Source organism: Hypanus sabinus, chromosome 5, assembly GCF_030144855.1.
Source record: "Hypanus sabinus isolate sHypSab1 chromosome 5, sHypSab1.hap1, whole genome shotgun sequence".
Classification (NCBI taxonomy): Eukaryota; Metazoa; Chordata; class Chondrichthyes; order Myliobatiformes; family Dasyatidae; genus Hypanus; species Hypanus sabinus.
The window spans coordinates 168,266,727-168,287,945 of NC_082710.1; the positions used below are offsets into that span (position 1 = coordinate 168,266,727).

A 21,219-nucleotide genomic window follows, 5' to 3' on the forward strand; every position below is an offset into this window, starting at 1 on the left:
AAACATGGCTTCCCTTTTGTAAAGCCATGCTGACTTTGTCCTATTAAGCTATGTTTATCCAAATGCCCTGTTACTGTTTCCTTAATTATCGATTCCAACATTTTGCCAACCACAGATGTTAGGCTAACTGGCCTATAATTCCCAGCCTTCTGTCTATTGCCCTTCTTAAATAAAGGAGTTACATTAGCATTTTTCCAATCTGTCAGGACCATTGCCGAGTCCAGCAAGTTTTGAAAAATTATCACTAATTACCACAATCCCGACTGCCACTTCCCTTAAGACCCTTGGATGCAAGCCATCCAGTCCAGGGGATTTCCCACCGCAAGATATCTTGGACACTATCAGAAACATCCCAGACCCTGGCACCTGGGAAGCAAACTACCATCCGAGTTTCCTTCCTGCATCCACAGAAACGCCTGTCTGAACCCCTACCTATAGATCCCCCTATCACTACTACCTTCCTCTTCCTTTCCCTACCCTTCTGAGCCACAGGGCCAGACTCTGTGCCAGAGGCATGGCCACTGTTGCTTTCCCCAGGTAGGCTTCTCCCCCCCCCAACAGTACTCAAACAGCCCTCAAATTCACCTGGTCTATTTCCCAACACCTCCCTCCCCTTTCTAGATCTTTCTGTTTCTATCTCTGGAGACAGCCTATCCACCAATGTCGACTACAAACCTACAGACTCTCACAGCTACTTGGACTATTCCTCCTCCCATCCCGTCTCCTGCAAAAATGCTATCCCTTTCTCTCAATTCCTCCGCCTCCACCGCATCTGTTCTTGGGATGAGGCCTTTCATTCTAGGACAAAGGAGATGTCTTCCTTTTTTAAAGAAAGGGGCTTCCCTTCGACCACTATCAACTCTGCCCTCCATCGTGTCTCCCGTATTTCACACACCTCTGCCCTCACCCCATCCCCCTACCAGCCCACCAGGGATAGAGTCCCCCTGGTCCTCACCTATCACCCTACCAGCCTACAGATCCAACGTATAATACTCCGTAACTTCCGCCACCTCCTACGGGATCCCACCAGCAGCCACATCTTCCCCTCCCCCCCACTCTCGGCTTTCCGCAGGGATCGCTCCCTACGCGACTCCCTTGTCCATCCATCCCCCCCATCCCTCCCCACCGACCTCCCTCCGGGCACTCATCCCTGCAAACGAAAGAAGTGCTATACCTGCCCCCACACTTCTTCCCTCACCACCATCCCAGGCCCCAGACAGTCCTTTCAGGTGAGGCACCACTTCACCTGCAAGTCATCTGGGGTGATATACTGTATCCAGTGCTCCTGATGTGGCCATTTATACATTGGGGAGACCCGCCGCAGACTGGGAGACCGTTTCGCCGAACACCAGCGCCCTGTTCTCCAGCAGTGGCGGGATCTCCCTGTGGCCACACACTTCAATTCCACAGACCACTCCCACTCCAACCTGTCTGTCCATGGCCTCCTCTACCGTCAAGATGAGGCCACACGCAGGACGATGGAGCAATACCTTATCTCCCGCCTAGGTAGCCTCCTACCTGCCGGCATGAACATCCAACTCACTGACCTCCGTTGATACCCCTGCCCCCCACCTTACCCCATCCTATCTATAATTTTTGTCTGGTTCTCTTTCTCTCTCTTTTCCCCCCTCACCATAATCTCCCCCCAGCCCTACCTTTCTTTCTCTTTTATTTCCCATAATTCTCCACTTCCCCCAGCCCGTTTCCCTTCAGCCTATCACTTCCCAGCTCTCTACTTCATCCCTCCCCCCACTTCTTATCCCCTCTCCACCATCCCATGTTACTTCACTCCTGATGAAGGGTTTCGGCCTGAAATGTCATCACTATCTCCTCCCATGGATGCTGTCTGGCCTGCTGAGTTCTGCCAGCATTTTGTGTTATTTATTTATTTCCAGCATCTGCAGATTCGCTCGTGTTGCCTTAGTACTCAAACAGGAGTACTTATTGTCAAGGGGCACAGCCACAGGGGTACTCTCTAGTACCTGACTCTTCCCCTTCCCTCTCCTGACTGTGACCGATTTCTCTGTCCCCCATGGACCCGGAGTGACCACTTGTCTATAACTCCTCTCTATCACCTCCTCACTCTCCCTGACCAGACGAAGGTCATCGAGCTGCAGCTCCAGTTCCCTAGCACGGTCCCTTAGGAGTTGCATCTCGGTGCACCGGGTGCAGATGTGGCCGTCCGGGACGCCAAGAGACTCCAGTACCTCCCACATCTGACACCAACCGCAGAAAAATGTCCTCACACACATACTACCTCCTCTAGCAATCAACAACTGCCTCACCTTGTCCCGTTACCGCTGAAGCCCGTGGAGCCAAAGCCTGCTGGATATGGCTGCCTTCTTTTTAAACTGTTCACACTCAACTGGCTGTCGTCATGCCTCTGCGCAGTCTCCCATCTTGAAGAGTGGAATGACACTTGCAATTTTCCAGTCTTCTAGAACCATTGCAGAATCTAGTGATTCTTGAAAGATCACTACTAATGCCTCCAAAATCTCTTCAGCCACCTCATTTAGAACCCTGGGGTGTATACCGTTTGGTCCAGGTGATTTATCTACCTTCAGACCTTTCAGTTTCCCAAGAACCTTCTTAGTAATGGTAACTTCACGCACTTCATGCCCCTACACTTGGAACTACCACCATACAGATGCAAAATACTTACTCAGTTTGTTCACCATTACTACCTCTCCAGCATCATTTTCCAGTGGTTCAATATGCACTCTCAACTCTCTTTTACACTTTGTGTATCTGAAGAAACATTGGTTAGCTAACTTTTGTATTCCATCTTTACCCTCTTAATGACTTTTTTAGTTGCCTTCTGTTGGCATTTGAAACATAGAAACATAGAAAATAGGTGCAGGAGTAGGCCATTCAGCCCTTCGAGCCAGCACCGCCATTCAGTATGATCATGGCTGATCATCCAACTCAGAACCCTGTACCTGCTTTCTCTCCATACCCCCTGATCCCTTCAGCCACAAGGGCCATATCTAACTTCCTCTTAAATATAGCCAATGAACCGGCCTCAACTGTTTCCTGTGGCAGAGAATTCCACAGATTCACCACTCTCTGTGTGAAGAAGCTTCTCCTCATCTTAGTCCTAAAAAGCTTCTCCTTTATCCTTAAACTGTGACCCCTCGTTCTAGACTTCCCCCAACATGGGGAACAAACTTCCTGCATCTAGCCTGTCCAATCCCTTTAGAATTTTAAACGTTTCAATAAGATCTCCCCTTAATCTTCTAAATTCCAGCGAGTATATGCCCAGTCGATCCAGTCTTCATATGAAAGTCCTGCCATCCCAGGAATCAAATCTGGTGAACCTTCCCTGTACTCCTTCTCTGGCAAGAATGTCTTTCCTCAGATTAGGGGACCAAAACTGCGCACAGTACTCCAGGTGTGGTCTCACCAAGGCCTTGTACAACTGCAGTAGAACCTCCCTGCTCCTGAACTCGAATCCTCTTGCTATGAATGCCAACATACCATTCGCCTTTTTCATCGCCTGCTGTACCTGCATGCCCACCTTCAATGAGTGGTGTACAATGACACCCAGGTCTTGTTGCACCTCCCTTTTTCCTAATTGGCCACCATTCAGATAATAATCTGTTTTCCTGTTCTTGCCACCAAAGTGGATAACCTCACATTTATCCACGTTAAATTGCATCTGCCATGAATTTGCCCACTCACCTAACCTATCCAAGTGACCCTGCATCCTTTTAGCATCCTCCTCACAGCTAACACTGCCGCCCAGCTTTGTGTCATCCGCAAACTTGGAGATGCTGCATTTAATTCCCTCGTCTAAGTCATTAATATATATTGTAAACAACTGGGGTCCCAGCACTGATTCTTGCGGTACCCCACTAGTCACTGCCTGCCATTCTGAAAAGGTCCCGTTTACTCCCACTCTTTGCTTCCTGTCTACCAACCAATTCTCTGTCCACATCAATACCATACTCCCAATACCGTGTGCTTTAAGTTTGTACACTAATCTCCTGTGTGGGACCTTGTCAAAAGCCTTTTGAAAATCCAAATATACCACATCCAGTGGTTCTCCCCTATCCACTCTACTAGTTACATCTTCAAAAAATTCTATAAGATTCGTCAGACATGATTTTCCTTTCACAAATCCATACTGACTTTGTCCGATGATTTCACCGCTTTCCAAATGTGCTGTTATCACATCTTTGATAACTGACTCTAGTATTTTCCCCACCAACGATGTCAGACTAACCGGTCTATAATTCCCTGGTTTCTCTCTCCCTCCTTTTCTTAAAAAGTGGGGTTACATTAGCCACCCTCCAATCCTCAGGAACTGATCCAGAATCTAAAGAGTTTTGAAAAATTATCACTAATGCATCCACTATTTCTTGGGCTACTTCCTTAAGCACTCTGGGATGCAGACCCTCTGGCCCTGGGGATTTATCTGCCTTTAATCCCTTCAATTTACCTAACACCACTTCCCTACCAACATGTATTTCCCTCAGTTCCTCCATCTCACTGGACCCTCGGTCCCTTACTATTTCAAAAAGATTATGTCCTCCTTAGTGAAGACAGAACCAAAGTAGTTATTCAATTGGTCTGCCATGTCCTTGTTCCCCATGATCAATTCACCTGTTTCTGACTGTAAGGGACCTACATTGGTCTTAACCAATCTTTTTCTTTTCACATATCTATAAAAGCTTTTACAGTCAGTTTTTATGTTCCCTGCCAGCTTTCTCTCATAATCTTTTTTCCCTTTCCTAGTTAAGCCCTTTGTCCTCCTCTGCTGGACTCTGAATTTCTCCCAGTCCTCAGGTGTGCCACTTTTTCTGGCTAATTTGTATGAAAGCCTCTTAACTTTCCAGTATTTTTGCTCTGTAATATGCCCTTTATAATATGTTGGCTCAGGAATGAGGGTGATCAACCAGAAAAAGAATCTTATTTCTCCCATGTGATTAGGGATACAAAAAAGTTGATAGGCACAGATGGCTATCAATCAAAACAGAGGTGGTACACCTATTGGTAGTCCCCATTGTTCATCAGCAGAGTATGAGCTGGAAATAACCAGTCGGAGGAGGAGTTGACGATAGTCATAAATGATTGCCAAGGCCACTCACCGGTCATCAGAATTGGCGATATCCCTCCTCTAACAATGCGGCATGTTGTTGTCGAGGGCAAGGGAAGCAGCCCAATGGTGGAAGCAACATCAGTCAGAAGTGTTGGATGAATTGATTGGCTGGCATCACTTAGGAGTTCCTCTGTGCGATTGGGCCAGGGCAATTTATGAAAGAAGTTAATTTTTAATCATGGATATGGAAGTCAAATCTGAAATGCGGACCTGGTGGTGTGGGATCTCCTGCCTTAGTGTAATAGAGAAGAGCACACTGGAAAAGGCAGGAGAATGGGGTTGAGAAGGAAATAGATCAGCCATGAAGAAATGGCAGAGCAGACCTGCTGGGCTAAACGGCCCAATTCTGCTCCAATGTCTGATGTTCTTGTGGCCTGGATGGTGCTGGGGGTGGGGAGTGTTGTTCTCGATGTTGGATGCTGCTTTCTTCTGGCACTGCTCCATGTAAGTGTGCTCAGTGGTGGGGGGTGGGTTACTTGTGAAGGAGGTGAACAAGATTGAAAGATGATGTACAAATTTATTCTTGTCAAATAAATATGACCCCCACCTTAATGATGACTGAGAGCATCCTTTCTTATTATTTATTTTTACTCGGAGGCGTACAGCGCAGTAACGGGCCTTCCAGCCCAACGTGGCTGTACTGCCCAATTATACGTGTGACCAATTAGCCTCATGACCCAGGGGTTTCTCTCGGTTAATGGTAGGGGTCCATGGCATAGAAGACCCCTGTATTAACCTATATGTCTTTGGAATGTGGGAGGAAACTGGAGCACCCGAGGAAACCCACGTGGTCACGGAGGATGTACAAACTCCTTAAGGAAGCGGTGGGATTGATCCCGGGTCGCTGGTGCTGCAGTAGATAACCTCAATGCTGTTGTGTCTGGTTAAAATCTGGTACAGCACAGGATTAAAATGTGGCAGTGGCTTTGTAGCAAATCATGCCTTGTCCTTGCGTAAACATGCAAAAAAAACTAAACTCGTCACTCACCTCAAAGCTCTTTGGCCTGTTGCTTTGTGCCAAGTGCCTTTTTACCCCAATAAGCTACTTCATTCCATCGAAGGCAGTTCCCTTTATGAAAGACTTTGGAATGTTTTGACAGCACAAGTAAGATACAATCACCCTTGAACACGCAAAACTAGGGACTTTTTAAATTGGGGGATTTTTTGTCATTTCTAGAGTCGTAGTCATGAAATAGAAAATCACGGCGTGGGAAACATGTCCTTTGTCAAATTAAGTCCAGGCTGGTCATCATTTTCTTGGTTCTAAGGGTGACACGTCTGGCTTCTGTAGTACTGAACCCACCTCTGGAATCAGTTTTCCCTTCTCTCCTCTTCAGAACAATGATTTTGAATAATCCTAACCCTGCAAGTGTTATTTACACATACCCCCAGCGACTCTGTGGGGTTTCCCAGATCCTTTGGTCTCCGCCCACATTCCAATGACAGGCGTTTGTAAATTGGCACTTTCGTATTGATGAGCAGTAATATCCGGAGGAAGTAGATGTCCCCACCATTGAGGACATCTTCAAAAGGTGGTGTCGCAAGAAGGCAGAATCCATCATTAAGGACCCTCACCAGCCAGGATGTTTATTACCACCATCAGGGAGAAGGTCTGAAGACCCAACACTCAATGTTTAGGCACAACTTAGAGTCAGAGAGCAGTACAGCACAGAAACAGGTCTTTTGGCCCATCTGGTTCATGCTGAGCTACTTTGCTGCTTATTTTCATCAACATGCCCTCCGTATCCCTTCCATCTATTTATCTATCTAGACTTTCCTAAATGTTGAAATCAAACCCACATCCAATAATTCTGTCGGCAGCTCGTTCCAGACTCTCACCACCCTCTGAGAGAAGATGTTCCCCCTTAAACATTTCGCCTTTCCCCCTTAACCCATGACCTCTAATTCTAGTTTCACGCAGCCTCAGTGGAAAAAGCCTGCTTCCATTTTGTGTGTGTGTGTGTGTGTCTCTATATCTATATATATCCCACATAATTTCATATACTCTATCAAATCTCCCCTCATTCTTTGATGCTCCATCAGCAGACTACTGAATGGTCCAGGAACACAAAGTACAAAATAAATTTTATTCTCAAAGTACATATATATCCCATATACAACTCTGAGATTCATTTTCCTGTGGGCCTACTCATACACTGCTTCTCTATTCCTATTTCACACTATTTTTAACTTACAGAGATTTTTCTATGTCCTGCACAGGGCTGTTGTCACAAAACAACAAAGTTCATGACGTATGTGGGTGATAAACCAGATTCTGATCAGGTATGTGGAAGAATCAAGTGGAATTAGTGTAATGTTCAGTGTAAATGGGTACTTGATGCAGACTCTGTGGGTCCAAGAACCTGATTCTGTGCTGGATTTGTCTGTGGCTCCAGATTAGATTTACTCATCAAAACACACAGTGAAACGTGTCATTTGAGTAAACAGTCTGAGGTGCTGCAGCCAGCGGCCCACACACACATGTTGCTGCACTTCCTGCTGCAACATAGCATTCTCACAGTGTTCATCAGAAGACCATGCAGCCCACATACAACAAGTTGGGCACAACAAAATTGGGGCAGCACGGTAGTGTAGTGGTCAGCACAACGCTTTACACTGCAGGCGACCCAGGTTCAACTCCCACCCCTGCCTGTAAGCAGTTGTATGTTCTCCCTGTGATTTACCTCCAAAGACATACTGGTTGGTAGGTTAATTGATCATTGTAAATTGTCCGGTGATTAGGCTAGGATTAAATCTGGGGGGAGGGTTGCTGGGCAGCATGTCTCGAAGGGCCAGAGGGGACTACTCCGTACTATATCTCAGTAAATAAATACAGATCAAAACAAAGCACTTCACACCCCCCAACCCCTCCATCGTGAATCACAGGTCCTCGTTCTCAGGGCCCACCAACCATGGTCCTGTTGTGCCTCTGTAGAGATATTTGTTGCTCTGTGGCTTTCGAGGACTAGGGCCGGTGGGGAGGAGAAGAAGTTTGTTCTGCTGTTGTCTCTGTCTTGTTGACAAATGTTGTGGGCATGCTGTGTTGGCGACACTGGCGGGCTGCCGCCAGCACATCCTTAGACTGTGCTGGTTGTTAATGCCTTCCACTGTACATGTGAGCAATAAACCCATGGGCTCACATTCTAGTGAGCCTAGAACAGGGGTTCCCAACCCGCAGTCGTGGACTCTTTGCTTTGTGGCTTTGGTCCATGGCATAAAGAAGGTTGGGAACCCCGGCTCCAGAGCACTTGTGTTTTGTTTGGCTGGTGGAAGAATGCAAGTTGGAGACGTGAGATTGCAGTGATGGAATCTGGAGCAGGAAACAAGCCCCTGGTTTGCTCCGTGGGTTGAGCAGTGTCCGCTGGGCTGGGGGAAGGAATTGCCAAGGTTTTGAGTTGAGGCTCTACATCAGAACAGGTGCAGGGTAAAGGAGGGTGGTGGACCTCGAGGAGACAAATAAACCAATTGCTGTTGAGGGAGATGTGACCAATAGTTATTGATCTGAGGTAATTGATTGGTGCTGAGTGTAAAAGGTCAGCTCACTTTGCCCATGCTGACTATCAAGTATCTGACTGTACTGCTCCAATAAACCCACACTTAGTCCACAGCCAAATTACCCATGGCAATTCAAGTGCTCATTCACATCTTAAATATTATGCTTCCATGTTTAAACTTCTATAGATGTGTAGCGGAGAGCTGTATCACACCCTGGTATGGAAACACCAATGACCTTGAATAGAAGGTAGTGGATATAGCCCAGTCCTTCCCTCCATTGAGCACGTCTACATGAAATGCAGTCGCAGGAATGCAGCATCCATCACCAGGACATGCTCTTTTCTTGCTGCTGCCATCAGGAGGAAGGTACAGGAGCCTCAGGACCCACACACCAGGTTCAGGGACAGTTATTACCCCTCAACCTTCAGGCTCTTGAACCAGAGGGGATAACTTCACTCAACTTTACCTGCCCCATCATTGAAATGTTCCCACAATCTATGGACTCACTTTCAAGGACTCTTCATCTCATGTTCTCTACTATTTATTTTCTTTTTGTGTTTGCACAGTTTCTTGTCTTTTGCCTACTGGTTGAATGCCCAAGTTGGTGTGGTTTTTCACTGATTCTCCCATGGTTATTATTCTATAGATTTATTGAGTATGCCCAGAAGAAATTAAATCTTAGGATTGTATATGGTGATTTATACGTACTTTGGTAATAAATTTACTTTGAACTTTGAGGTCTTTGTCTCTTCCACCTTCTGAGGTGGTATGTTCCAGATCCCAGCACCCTTTCCAAGCTCTGACTCTATATTCCGCAACCTCTAATTGCATTTCACTTTATGCAACCTGAACATGTTTATGAGTTTGAATTTATTTAAATCTTACATCGTCCCACAACGTGAGGGAGTAAAAATCTTTGCGTTGTGACTCCGTCGCAATGTACAGACATGTGAATTTATGTCTAATGGCTTGTAGAAAGAAGCTCTCCCGTAGCCTGTGAGTCCTGGCTTTAATGCTATGATACCGATTGCCAAACAGAAGCAGCTGAAACAGTTTTTGGTTTGGTGACCGGTGTCCCCGATGGTCTTCCAGGCCTTCTTTCTCTAAATGTCCTCAGTGGAGGGAAGTTCACATCCATAGATGCGCTGGGCTGTCTGTACCACTCTCTACAGGGCCCAGCGATTGAGGTTGGTGTGGTTCCCATACCAGGCGGTGATACAGCCAGTCAGGAAGCTCTCAATGGTTCCCCTGCAGAAGGTCTTGAGGATTTGGGGGTTCATGCCAAATTTCTTCAGTCACCTGAGATGGAAGAGATGCTGTTGTGTTTTTTTGCCACAGAGCCGGTGTGTACAGTCCAGGTGAGATCTTCAGTGATGTGTATTCCGAGGAACTTGAAACTACTCAGCCTCTCAGCTGCAGTCCCATTGATGTTGATCGGGGCAAACCTGTCTCCATTCCTTCCTACGATCAGCTCTTTTGTTGTTTTTGTCATTGAGGGAGAGGTTGTTATCTTGGCACCACTGTGTCACGGTGTTAACCTCTCCTCTGTAGGCTGTCTCCTTACCACTAAAAATAAGGCCAATCAAAGTCGTGTCATCTGAGTTTGATCAGCAGATTGGAGCTGTGTGTGGCAGCACAGTCGTGGGTGTAAAGGGAGTAGAGGATGTATGTGTGGCAGTGATATGTCTGGATGGTCTGCAAACAAAAGCTGTTGGCTGTGTCTTGGAACATGTGACAGTAATAAATCAAATCTGTCTGTTGAAAGTACATAAGACTTGGTTGACCTTGCCTGGATTACATTCTCTGCTTTGCTTGTGTTCCCCCAGAATAACACGGTTCCACAATGGAGGACACAGCAACCGATTCATCGACCCTTCAGCACCGCGGCAGACCAGGCTACCTTCGATATGATATCACACTACAAGGAAAGGCCATGGGAGTACCTGGAGAGTGAAGGTAACTGGTATCTTTAAGTCCTTCACACTGCACCATGCACTCCCTCTGCTGCTTGGTATGATCACTGGCTCAGAGGGAAACCTCTCTCAAATACATAGAAAATAATAAAGTGCAGCTCCTTTTTTTTTGGTGGCACCAACATGGACAAAAGTTCTGGGCCAGTCATTCACAGGCAAAGCCCTCCTCACCATTAAGCATGTTTCCATGGAAGCACTGCCACAAGAAAGCAGACCCTCACCATGGGCAAAGGAGCCTTACATCCTACACCATCGGCTTCAGGAATAGTTATTACCCTACAGCCATCAGGCTTCTGAAGCAGCATGGATAACTTCACTCAATGCAACTCCGAACTGATGCCACAACCTACACTCACTCTCAAGCATTCTACAATTCATGTTCTCAGTACAGGTCGACCTTCACTAATCCGACTACCTGTAATCCGGTTCCTCCGGCACTGAGTTCAACTTTTCGGCGCAACTGTAATTTCAAATTTCCTGGGGCCCCCCCGTACCAATCTGCTGTGCATTGTTTTGGTCGTGCTAGATCTGTTTACGTGTTGGTGCAGTCTTGTAAGCACAGACAGGCCATTTATTAATATTATTTGCGTGACGCGTGGCCACCCAGCACCCGCCAGCAGCGGGGGAGCTGGCACACGCTGGGTCAGTCTGCCTTCTCACCTGCCTGCCAGCAGTCGCGCACTGCTCTCCGGTATCATCCGGCTGGTGCTCCGTTCTCTTCCGCCTACGACCTCAGATCAGACGTGGCTACCCACTGAATTTAAGCATATTACTAAGCGGAGGAAAAGAAACTAACAAAAATTCCTTCAGTAACTGCGAGTGAAGAGGGAAGAGCCCAGCGCCGAATCCCCAGCCACCTGGCGGTCGCGTGAAATGTGGCGTATAGAAGACCTCCTTTCTCCAATTTCTGCTCACCCAGATGTGCTGCCACCATCATCAACAGCTTTTGAAGCTTTTGAATTTTCAAGATGAAGATGTTGATGATCCTGACAACCACACACTTGCAGACATGTAACTTTGCCTGAAGGTATACTAAACGTCTCACTTCAGAAGCAGAAGTGCTCAACTGTTCTATAACAGTTAATTCCTGTACATTTACCTGTACCCTTTATTTTATCTGCCTGTACAGTATATTACTTTATAAAAATTTCACTTGCTGTAGTATTTCAGTTTCATTATTATCTAATGTACTGATTTACATGATATTTCAAAGGTATGATGAGGCGGTTAGCTATTGGTTAATGTGACCCTTCTGTAATTTGGCATTTCCACTAATCTGGCACTCCTCGGGTCCCAGTGGTGCCGGATTATAGAAGGTCGACCTATATTATCATTTTGTTTTATTAGCACAGTTTATATTCTTTTGCACGTAGGTTGTTTGTCTCATATGTTAATGTATAGTTTTTCACAAATTCTATTGTATTTCTTTTATTTTCCTTTAAATGGCTGCAAAAAAATGCATCTCAAGGTGGTACATGGAAACATACAAGTCCTTTGTTAATAAATTTACTTTGACTTTGAGAGTAACTGCTGTTTCCGCATACCTTGGGTCTGGAACTGGGAATAGAAGAAATTGGACATTTTGGATCAGGGTGAGGAGAGATTTCTTTCCATACAGGGTTCTAAGTGTTTGGAATTGCCATCGCTAGCTCCGTAGACTCTTGTTCATCAGTCTATCCTAGGCTAAGGTTCGCATTTCTGGATGCAGAGGCGGTCGGGTGAGTTTTTTTTGTCAGGCAGGGGACAGAAACAGTGGGCCCACTTTCAGGTACCCTTTGGGGCATTGCTTGATTCTTCCATGGACTGCATTAAACTAAAGATAAACACGAGATTCTGAAGATGCTGGAAATCTCGAGGAACACGTACAAAATGCTGGAGGAACTTAGCAGGTTAGACAGCATCTATGGATAGTATAAACAGTCGACGATTTGGGCCGAGATCCTTCATCAGGACTGGGAAGGAAGGGGGCAGAAGCCAGAAGAGGGAAGGGGAGAAGTACAAGTTGGCAGGTGAGACAACATTTGAGGGAAGGTAGCCCCTTCACTACTTCTCTTCTCCTCCCTCACCCTTATGACATGCCATCACCTCACTCTCATTCCCCACCTCCTTCCCTTTATGCCACTGACTTCTATTAGATTCCTCTTCCACCTATCAACTTCCTTCCCCACCCACCTACCTGGTCTCACCAGTGACCTGCCAGCTTGTACTCTTCCCCCCTGCCCCCCCACCTTTTATTCTGGCTTCTTTTCCAATCCTTTATAGTCCTGACTTTTCAGCACAGTAACGGGCCTCTCTAACCCACTTACACCCCTTTGACCAATTAACCTACTAACCCATGTGGGAGGAAACCGGAGCATCCAGAGGAAATCCAAGCAGTCATGGTCAGAACCTAGAAACTCCTTTAAAAACAGCAGCGGAATTGAACCCAGGTCATTTGTGCTGTAATATTAACCACAACTCTACAGTGCTGCCCAAAATTTATGAAGGGTCTCTGTCCAAAATGTTGACTGTTTATTTCTGTTCATTGATATTGGCTAACTTGCTGAGTTCTCCCGTTATTTTGTGTGTGCTAAACCAAGGATTCTGATAAGTGAACACCTAGAACTTGTTCCCATCTGCCAAACTTTCATTGGTTCAGGAGTGAGCTGAGTTGCAGGGAAAGACGGGGAAAAGGCTAACTGGATTGGACCAATCTGTAATGACTCTGTGAATGTCTAGCTCAGCGTTTTGACTAAAGACAAATGGCCTTGAACTTGATCATCCTTTTCCTTGCATTAGACTGGTGGATCACTTAGTTGATTAGAACATTAGGAAGGTACATTGCACACATTGCTCTCCCTCTGGATTTTGGAAGGGGGTGATTGGTGGCTCAAGGTGGGTCACACACTGTCCTCTTTCCGCTTAGGGACCACGTGGGGCAGTGGGTCACACAGTTCTTTTCCCGTCATAGAGCACTGGGTTACATCATCCTATCTCCCTCCATTGGTAGATTTTGGAGGACACGTTTGTGTCACTCGGACTTGTATCTCAAATTACTTGTTGGCATATACAGCTCACCACATTGTAAAACTACCTAACCATATTTTACTCTGCCGCAGAGTACTTGGAGCGATATGGCAACCGGCCAGTGTGGGCTGACTATCGGAGGAACCACAAAGGTCTAATTCCACCACAGAAGACCAGGAAGACCTGTATAGTAAGATTTGCACTCTCTCTTGTTTCAAGCTTGTCTAGTTCTTGCTGAATCTTTGCATTTGCCTGGTTGATCGCATTCTGATCTTGGGTGGAGTGGGTATAGAGGAGATTGAATAGAAACCTTATATTTTCCCATAGAAGGTGCAAATCTATTTCTGACCTTCAAACAGTTGGGTCAGGAACAGAACCCTGCTGTAACCTGGAAACTGCCTTTATTTTATCAAAGATATCTTCAAGTGCTCAGATCCTTGAGTGTCTGTCATTGTCTCATTGGAAACCCAGAAGATTTGGAGCTGGAACAATTGAGGACAACAATCTAAGCTGTTGACCCATCCTTGCAGAATGATGCAGTTTCTCTAGACTCTCCCTGTGACTAAAGGGCCCTGTATTATTATCCTCCGCAACCTCTCACCAAAGCCTGTATTTTCTCAAGGGTAGTGCCCAGATATCAACCCAGTATTGCAGCTGAGATGTAACTTGCTAACTGATCTTAAAACACCTGAGATTCTGGATGCTGGAACTCAAATGAGTAACCCACACAGAATACTGGAGGAACTCAGCAGGTCAGGCTGCATCTCTGGGGGGAGGTAAACAGGGTTTCAGCCGATGAAGCATTTCGGCACAAAATGTCAACTGTTTATCCCCCTCCATGGATGTGCCTAGTTTGCTGAGTCCCTCCAGTGTTTTGTGTGTGTTACTCCTAACCAATCTGCTATGTCAATAAAATTATGTAAAATCAACTTGGGATTGCAGGAGTTTTGCACTTGTGACCTAGGCTGTACATGATCATTGCTCATTTATATCACTTTAACAAAGTGTTTTTCCTTCTCCTGCAGAGGGGTGACAAGATCAGTGGCAATCCCTGCCCCATATGTCGAGACCCAAAGATTCAGGTTGATTACAGGGTAAGCATCTCTACTTGCATGCAGGATTTACTTGGTAATGGGCTCCCACAAAGCTGCATTACTGACCTTTCGCAATTGTACAAAGAAGCCAGTGTTGGGCTCTAAAGTTTGCTTACAACTGTCTGACCCACTGTTTGGAGGTGTACAGTTAACCACCCATCCGTGGACTCAGGACCGACTAAGCATTTGTTCTGCATGAAGAAAATTGGTGTAAGACCTGGGATTTTGTAGCAGTCTTGCAGTTTTTGTGATCGAGTGTCCTCTTTGGGGCCTGTGCGAAATATCCTCTGGAGTGTCTGTCGTGGCTCATTGGAACCCCCATTACCTTCTGAGCCAGAAGTCCTGAGCACAGGAATCCAAGCTCTTGACCCACTCGGTGCACTGTGGAAGATTGCTGCACATCTGCTGCTCAGCAGGAGATGCTAGCGCAAGGCTCTGGCAGCTTGCTTGGGTGAGACATAAACAGTATTTAGAAGGAGAGCACAGACATCATCCCTCATGTTCTTACCAATATTGGCCACTCAAAGACTTGCAAATACTTGTGTCGGTTGGTAGGTTAATTGATTGCTGTAAATTGACCCTCGTGTGTAAGTGAGGGGTAAAATTCTTTGAGTTGATAGGAATGTGCACCTCTGTCATGGACAGTCCCAAACCCAGCTGCAAAAGGAGGGGAGCTGTTGTTGGTGGTCTGTGCCACATTGGGGGTGATGGGGATACGAAGAAAATGGGAACATACGGAGAATAAAATGGGATACGGTCTGATGAGTGTAAAACTAAATGGATAGTTGATGGTCGGCACAGTTTCAGTGGGTTGAAGGACCTGGTTCTGACACCATGTCTTTCCATGACTGGTCTGCACTGTGATTATTCTAACTGGGTCTGTTGTTACAATTGTCCTGGTCATCTGGCCTGCCACTGAGACTGGTTTGTGTGTCCTGCAGAATGTGAGGCTCCTGGAGCAGTTCATTTGTCCCCACTCCGGTGAAACCTACCATTCCACCAGAACCGGTAAGGACCAATTAATTACTTTGACTGGTATTTGGCAAAAGAAATTTCCACAGGAGTTGTTTTGATTGGGCCAGCCCTAGCTGAAAGGGGGTCTATGATCTTTACAACAGCACTTCTTTCTTTCCGCCTCTGGAGAAGTGGGGTGGTGGGCTAGATTTTGACCTGCCCCCATTGGGGACAGAATATGGACTAGGTGAGGTAGTGGGTCACATGCAGTCCCTTTCTCTGGGTGGGGCAGTGGGTCTCACCCTGTCCTCTCTCTCTGGACCAGGTGGGACAACAGTCACAGACTGATCTCTCTCCCCTTCCCCCCCCCCCACCCCCAACCGGGTGGGCCTGAGATTTATTTTGGTTCAAGTAAGGGATCTGATGGTATGTTTGCTTTTGATAACAGTGTGGGGCGTGAAGGTGCAGAGGTTCTATAGGGGATATGGACAGACAGACTGGATGGAGTATGAATTGTGAAAATCTGGGCAGGTTGTCCACTTTGGCAGAAAAATATAGAAATTATGAGAGCAAAAGGGAGATGGGGTATCCTTGGACACAGTAGCTGGTAAGTTTACATGTAGCAAGGGCAAGAGGTTAGGATGGTGCAGTGGTTAGTGCAATGCTATTACAGCGCAGTCAGAGTTGGACGTTCAATCCTGGCATCCTCTCAGTTCCTCCCTGTGGAATATGTAGGTTTTCCCCAGATGTTCCAAAGATGTGCTGAGTAGGCTAATTGGTCATTGTAAGTTGTCCCATGATTAGGTTAGCGTTAATCTAGGTTGTGGAGATGCTGGGGTGGTGTGGCTTGAAGGGCCTAGTCTGTGCTATGTCACTAAGTAAATAAATGGCATGTTGGCCTTTTATTGCACGAGGAGTTGAGTGCAGGAGTAGAGTTGTCTGTATTCAATCCTTGCTGTGACTGCTACGTGAATACTGCATGTTTCAGCTCCCTACTCAAGAAGGATATGCCTGTAGTAAATGGAAGGCAGTGAAGATTCACCAGATAGGTTCCTGGGAAGGAGAGTGTGAGGAGCATGGTGTGTTGTTCCAACATGAGGAGAAGCTGACCTGATAGAACTTGCATTGAGTTCCAGATGAGAAATGGCCTCCTTTCAAGGGAACCTCACAGGGATGACATTTCCTGACTGGTATCTAGAAACAGGATCCCTAGAAAGGCAGAAGGAAGGAGGAATTTTTTCAGCCAGAGAGGATTGGATTTTAGTAATTCTGTAACATGGCGGCAGTCACACTGAGATTCGAGGCTATAAGGAATTGAGGGATAAGGGGATAGAGCAGTGTTGCTGAGGTAAAAGAATGGTAGGATCTGCCCCTAGTTCTCTTCCCTGGGGTTTAGTTTTACTGATGGTGGTTGCTGGTTCTGTTACTGAGTCTGACTCCTCTGTGCATATCATTCAATCCTAGGAGTGTGCATGAAACAGTACAAGAAATTGAGCAAAGCAATCCAGGATGCAAAGGATCACGGTAAGACTGGGGAACATGCCATAGAATTATAGAGTTGCAGGGGAACAGAGCAATGGTTGTGGAGAAATTAAATTAATTAAACTTGACTGCACATTTTGGATGGTCCTGCAAGTACAAGTTTGATTTAACCTTGGACTTGTAAGTTGCCTTTGAATATTGGAGTAGGGTTTAAGACGAGAGTGGAGTTAACAGGTGTGTTTGCATCAGGGATTTGTTTCAAGCCTAATTGGTACAAGACCTCAGTACAGTTTTCTTATCCACCGAGTGCACCAGTTTATTACTACTGACACTATTCCATGATTGTGTGTTACTTCCCTCTTAATCAAACCACACTGATCCTGATAAATGATCTGGGTCAGAAACATCGACTGTTTATTCCCCTCCACAGGAGCTGTTCAATCTGAGTTCCTCTATCATTTTGAGTGTTGCTCAAAATTTCCAACATCTACTGCATCTCTTGTATCTCTGATCCCTTATCTAGCCAATTTGTGCATCTGCAGTAGTGACTGTCAAGGAAGGAGAAAGAAGCTTTAATGAAATGAGTCTGTGGTTAAACATAGATAACCCAGCTTTGCATTGAACTGTTCCTACTATTGAACCAGTTGTTGCAGGTGTAGGAGGAATCACACCTACATTGTGGAAGTCTCATTTTATTGCCAATGATTTGAGAGTTATAGAGAGTTTCAAATTACTTAGTAGCCATATGGTCATACAGCATGGATATACTACCTTCAGGCCAAACGGTCCTCTCCAACAGTGCCCACCCACTTAATCCCAATTTCCCTCATTCAGTTCATATTCTCCCAAGCTCTGCCCCTCTATGTACCTATCCAAGTGCTTCTTAAATATTATTGTACCTGCCCTTTGCATTAAAAGATTGCCTAATTCCACTCTTGCTCCCTGTTCCAGGGCTGCTCAGGTTCCAAGTGCCCCATGTTGAGATACGACTGGAAGACTACTGTGGCTCCCACGGTGCAGTGGGTAAAACACCACCCCCACCTCAGCAGCAGGAACCGTGGTACAGCTGGTACCAGTGGCAGGCACCACCCGAGAAGGACGTCGCTCGGATTCGGCAGACATACAGACCTTTCCTGAAAGACGATATCATTTGAAACTCCACATAAAACATGACTTTCAAGTGATTATGCTACTACTTGTAAGCACAACCACAAGCTTGGAGTGTGGTAGTTACAATATGTTAATATTTTTCAATAAAATGTGAATGAATCTGTTTGTTGCAGTTTATGGGTGCCAATGAATGGATACAAATCGTCCTCATTTCCATTGTTTGGAAACTCATCTTAATTGAGGAATCAAATTTGCTGAATTGGAGAGAAGTTTTACAGGTGTCAGATAAGGGAATTTTATTCACAAATGAGGTAATCACTGGTTGATTTGAAATGGACATGTGATATTTTGGCAGAATTTATAGGAAAACTTATTACATTAAATTGGTACAGACTTAAAGCAAGAGAAGCCAATTTTCCCAACTCTTATTCCAGCAACGTGGGTGTGGACACATTTATTTTTGGTGTGTAGGTAGACTCATTTACAGAGCAGAAGCATTCAGTTTTGACACTAGATTTACTGTGGTGTGGCAGTTAGGTGGTTAATCAAAACATACTGTTACCCTTGAATACATGCTGTGTGTACTCAGACTCTCTCTCCCCCTCCCCCACACTGGTTTTGACCTATTTCTGCACAGCTCGAATGTCAATTAGTGGAAAGTAGGTCGAAATAAAACCAGCGAGGAGGGAGTGAATACACAGGATATATTCAATAGTAAGTTTTGATTAACCACCCAACTTCCACACTTTCTTCAATTATGAACTACATTACAGTGTACCACAGATCTACAGCCAAAACTGAAGCTTCTTGCCCAGTAAACAAACCTAATGTAGCACTGACCTAAAAATAAATGCAGTCACACCCACACCTGCTGAGAAACAGAAGTGGAAAGTTAACTCGAAGGATCCTCCAAAGAACCAAATACACTGATGTGGTTGTTTTAGAGCCTGTGAACTTTAAGCTGGCAAATACTAAGCTACACAATAGGCCATTCAGTGAGATTACGGCCTGCCCAGCTGCTCCTTCTGGATACCAGTCTTACTTTGGTTGGCACTGAGAGAGAAGTCCCTGGAGATGCATCGGGAGAGGGATCTTGCAGAAATTCCAAATCAATTGGTAGTTTGCCTTCTTCCTTACAGTCTTTTACCCAGCGTCAATGAAGTGCTATGCTAAGTGTTTTATTCAAGTGTAAGATGTGCAACGACAGTCCAGAACCTTGGCTCACCAAAGACCCGAGTTCATTGTGTACTTTTTATTTTTATGCTATTTATGTGGCATCCATTTGCCATCTGATTAAAACACAGTCAAGGGAGGAGAATTTAAATCGAATGCTTGTTTCCACTTTGCATTCACACTAATCCTGTGCCAAACAGAACCATTCCTGGTCATGGAAAAATAAACAAAAGGTCACTGTGCAAAATGCAGATCTGATGAGGGAGAACTCGCGTCAGCTTTTGTGCTTCCTTGTGCTGGGGTCCACAAGTCACATTCCACATCTAGCGCACTGAGTACAGAGACTGGAACATCTCTGCCCCATTTCATCCTCCCATTGGTAGCAGGAACCCCAGGGCAGGCACTTTGTCTATAACATGTACAGTATTTCTGGCCAGTTTGACCAGTGTCACTTCCTCACATGAGCAAACCAGCACCAATCTGTCCTCCTTTGACCCCACTGAAGGATAATTTGCAAGTGTGCCAAATCTGCGCAAGCTTTTATGGTTTTGGTTAATTTCACCAGGTAGCAGCCTCCAGCTGGATTTCCTAAATTTCATTGTAACAGATTCTAAGTGCTACTGGAGTTCATCCCAATTTTGGTTGACTTAATATTACATTGGGAAAAGTTTGGTATCCAGAAGACTTAAGTGGTGCCACAGCCTCAGAGCTTTCAGTATCCTTTCAGCACATGTGAAATCAGAACCTGCGAGGAGATGCAACTTGCCACAAAAGCCCGTGACAGTGTGGCTCTGTCTGGCATTTGGCATTGCAATTGCACCATCAGCGACAGCTCTCCAGCAAAGCTGGGTGTCCACACGCTGGACTGAAAAAGACACAGGAACTGAAAACGATACACCAGTCAAGGGGCCTAATTATTTAAAGAAAACAAACTCAAACGGATCTCTACACTAAAACAACTGAAACTGCCCACAATGCACACCAAGTACATCAGTGTCTGTGAAAAAAAGATATAGAGTCCTGGATCCCTCTCTCCTCTGTTTGGCTGCTAACTGAGCTGCTCTTGCCCAGCGCTATTGAATTTACATTTCCAAGCCATCTTTCCCCTCTGACCCCCAGAGGCACTCATCACTCCAAAAAAATATAGATCATAAAATTCTCCCTTGTTTGGCATGTGAGCACGTGGCTGCAGTTTGTCACGGTTAAATCGCTGCACTGCAATGTGAGGTCCCTGCATTTCCATTGCTGTCACTGTCGACTTGCATGGCGTTGGCCATCCATACAGCACCGCAGGCTCAGTCCTTGTGCTTGCGGTTAATGGTCTCTCCCAGCGCTTCCAGCACCTCACGCTTGTAGTCGTCAAAGTCACCGTCAATCTGGTTGATGGTCTGCTCCTCCACCACCCACAGCTGGCAACTGGTCTCGGTGATCAGCCGGGCATCATGGCTCACAATTATGACGGCTGCAAAGAGGGGGAGGAAAGATGATACTACGGGTGACTGTTCGCTCGTAGTGCTGTGGTAACAACAATATCACAGGCTCACTGCGGGCCATGAATGCCGGATTTACATACACACCATACCTAACAAGCTGCTACAAATGCTAAATACAAATTAGTCTGTAGCATGGAAACAGGCCCTTCAGCCCAACACATCCATAAACCTCTCCTATCCCCATCCACTTAAGTGTTTTAAATGTTGCTAGTATGCCCACCTGAACTACTATTTGAGGCAGTTCCCCGATGTTCCTTCTGAATCTCATGCCTCTAATCATAAACCAATGCCCTCTTGTTTTTAGCATCCCCTTCCAAGGAAAACACACCACGTGCTTC

The 21,219-nt window shown here is 45.8% G+C and overlaps 2 protein-coding genes across 4 annotated transcripts in view; one reads left to right on the forward strand and one right to left on the reverse strand.

Moving 5' to 3' along the window:
* Positions 1-18,378, forward strand: part of mrps18b (mitochondrial ribosomal protein S18B) — a 30,917-nt gene extending 12,539 nt beyond the window's left edge. Inside the window, exons 2-8 of one of the 2 annotated variants that reach the window (XM_059970863.1) lie at positions 7,322-7,384; positions 10,423-10,552; positions 13,668-13,765; positions 14,601-14,669; positions 15,611-15,677; positions 17,088-17,147; positions 18,057-18,378. In XM_059970863.1, the coding sequence (XP_059826846.1) occupies positions 7,322-7,384; positions 10,423-10,552; positions 13,668-13,765; positions 14,601-14,669; positions 15,611-15,677; positions 17,088-17,147; positions 18,057-18,259 (690 nt within the window). In that variant the 3' untranslated portion in view covers positions 18,260-18,378. The remainder of the gene's footprint in view (positions 1-7,321; positions 7,385-10,422; positions 10,553-13,667; positions 13,766-14,600; positions 14,670-15,610; positions 15,678-17,087; positions 17,148-18,056) is intronic. The other variant, XM_059970864.1, reaches the window with a different exon arrangement.
* Positions 18,379-19,447: 1,069 nt separating this feature from the next.
* Positions 19,448-21,219, reverse strand: part of abcf1 (ATP-binding cassette, sub-family F (GCN20), member 1) — a 55,363-nt gene continuing 53,591 nt past the window's right edge. For both annotated transcript variants that reach the window (XM_059970857.1, XM_059970856.1), the window contains one exon: positions 19,448-20,850. In XM_059970857.1, the coding sequence (XP_059826840.1) occupies positions 20,684-20,850 (167 nt within the window). In that variant the 3' untranslated portion in view covers positions 19,448-20,683. The remainder of the gene's footprint in view (positions 20,851-21,219) is intronic.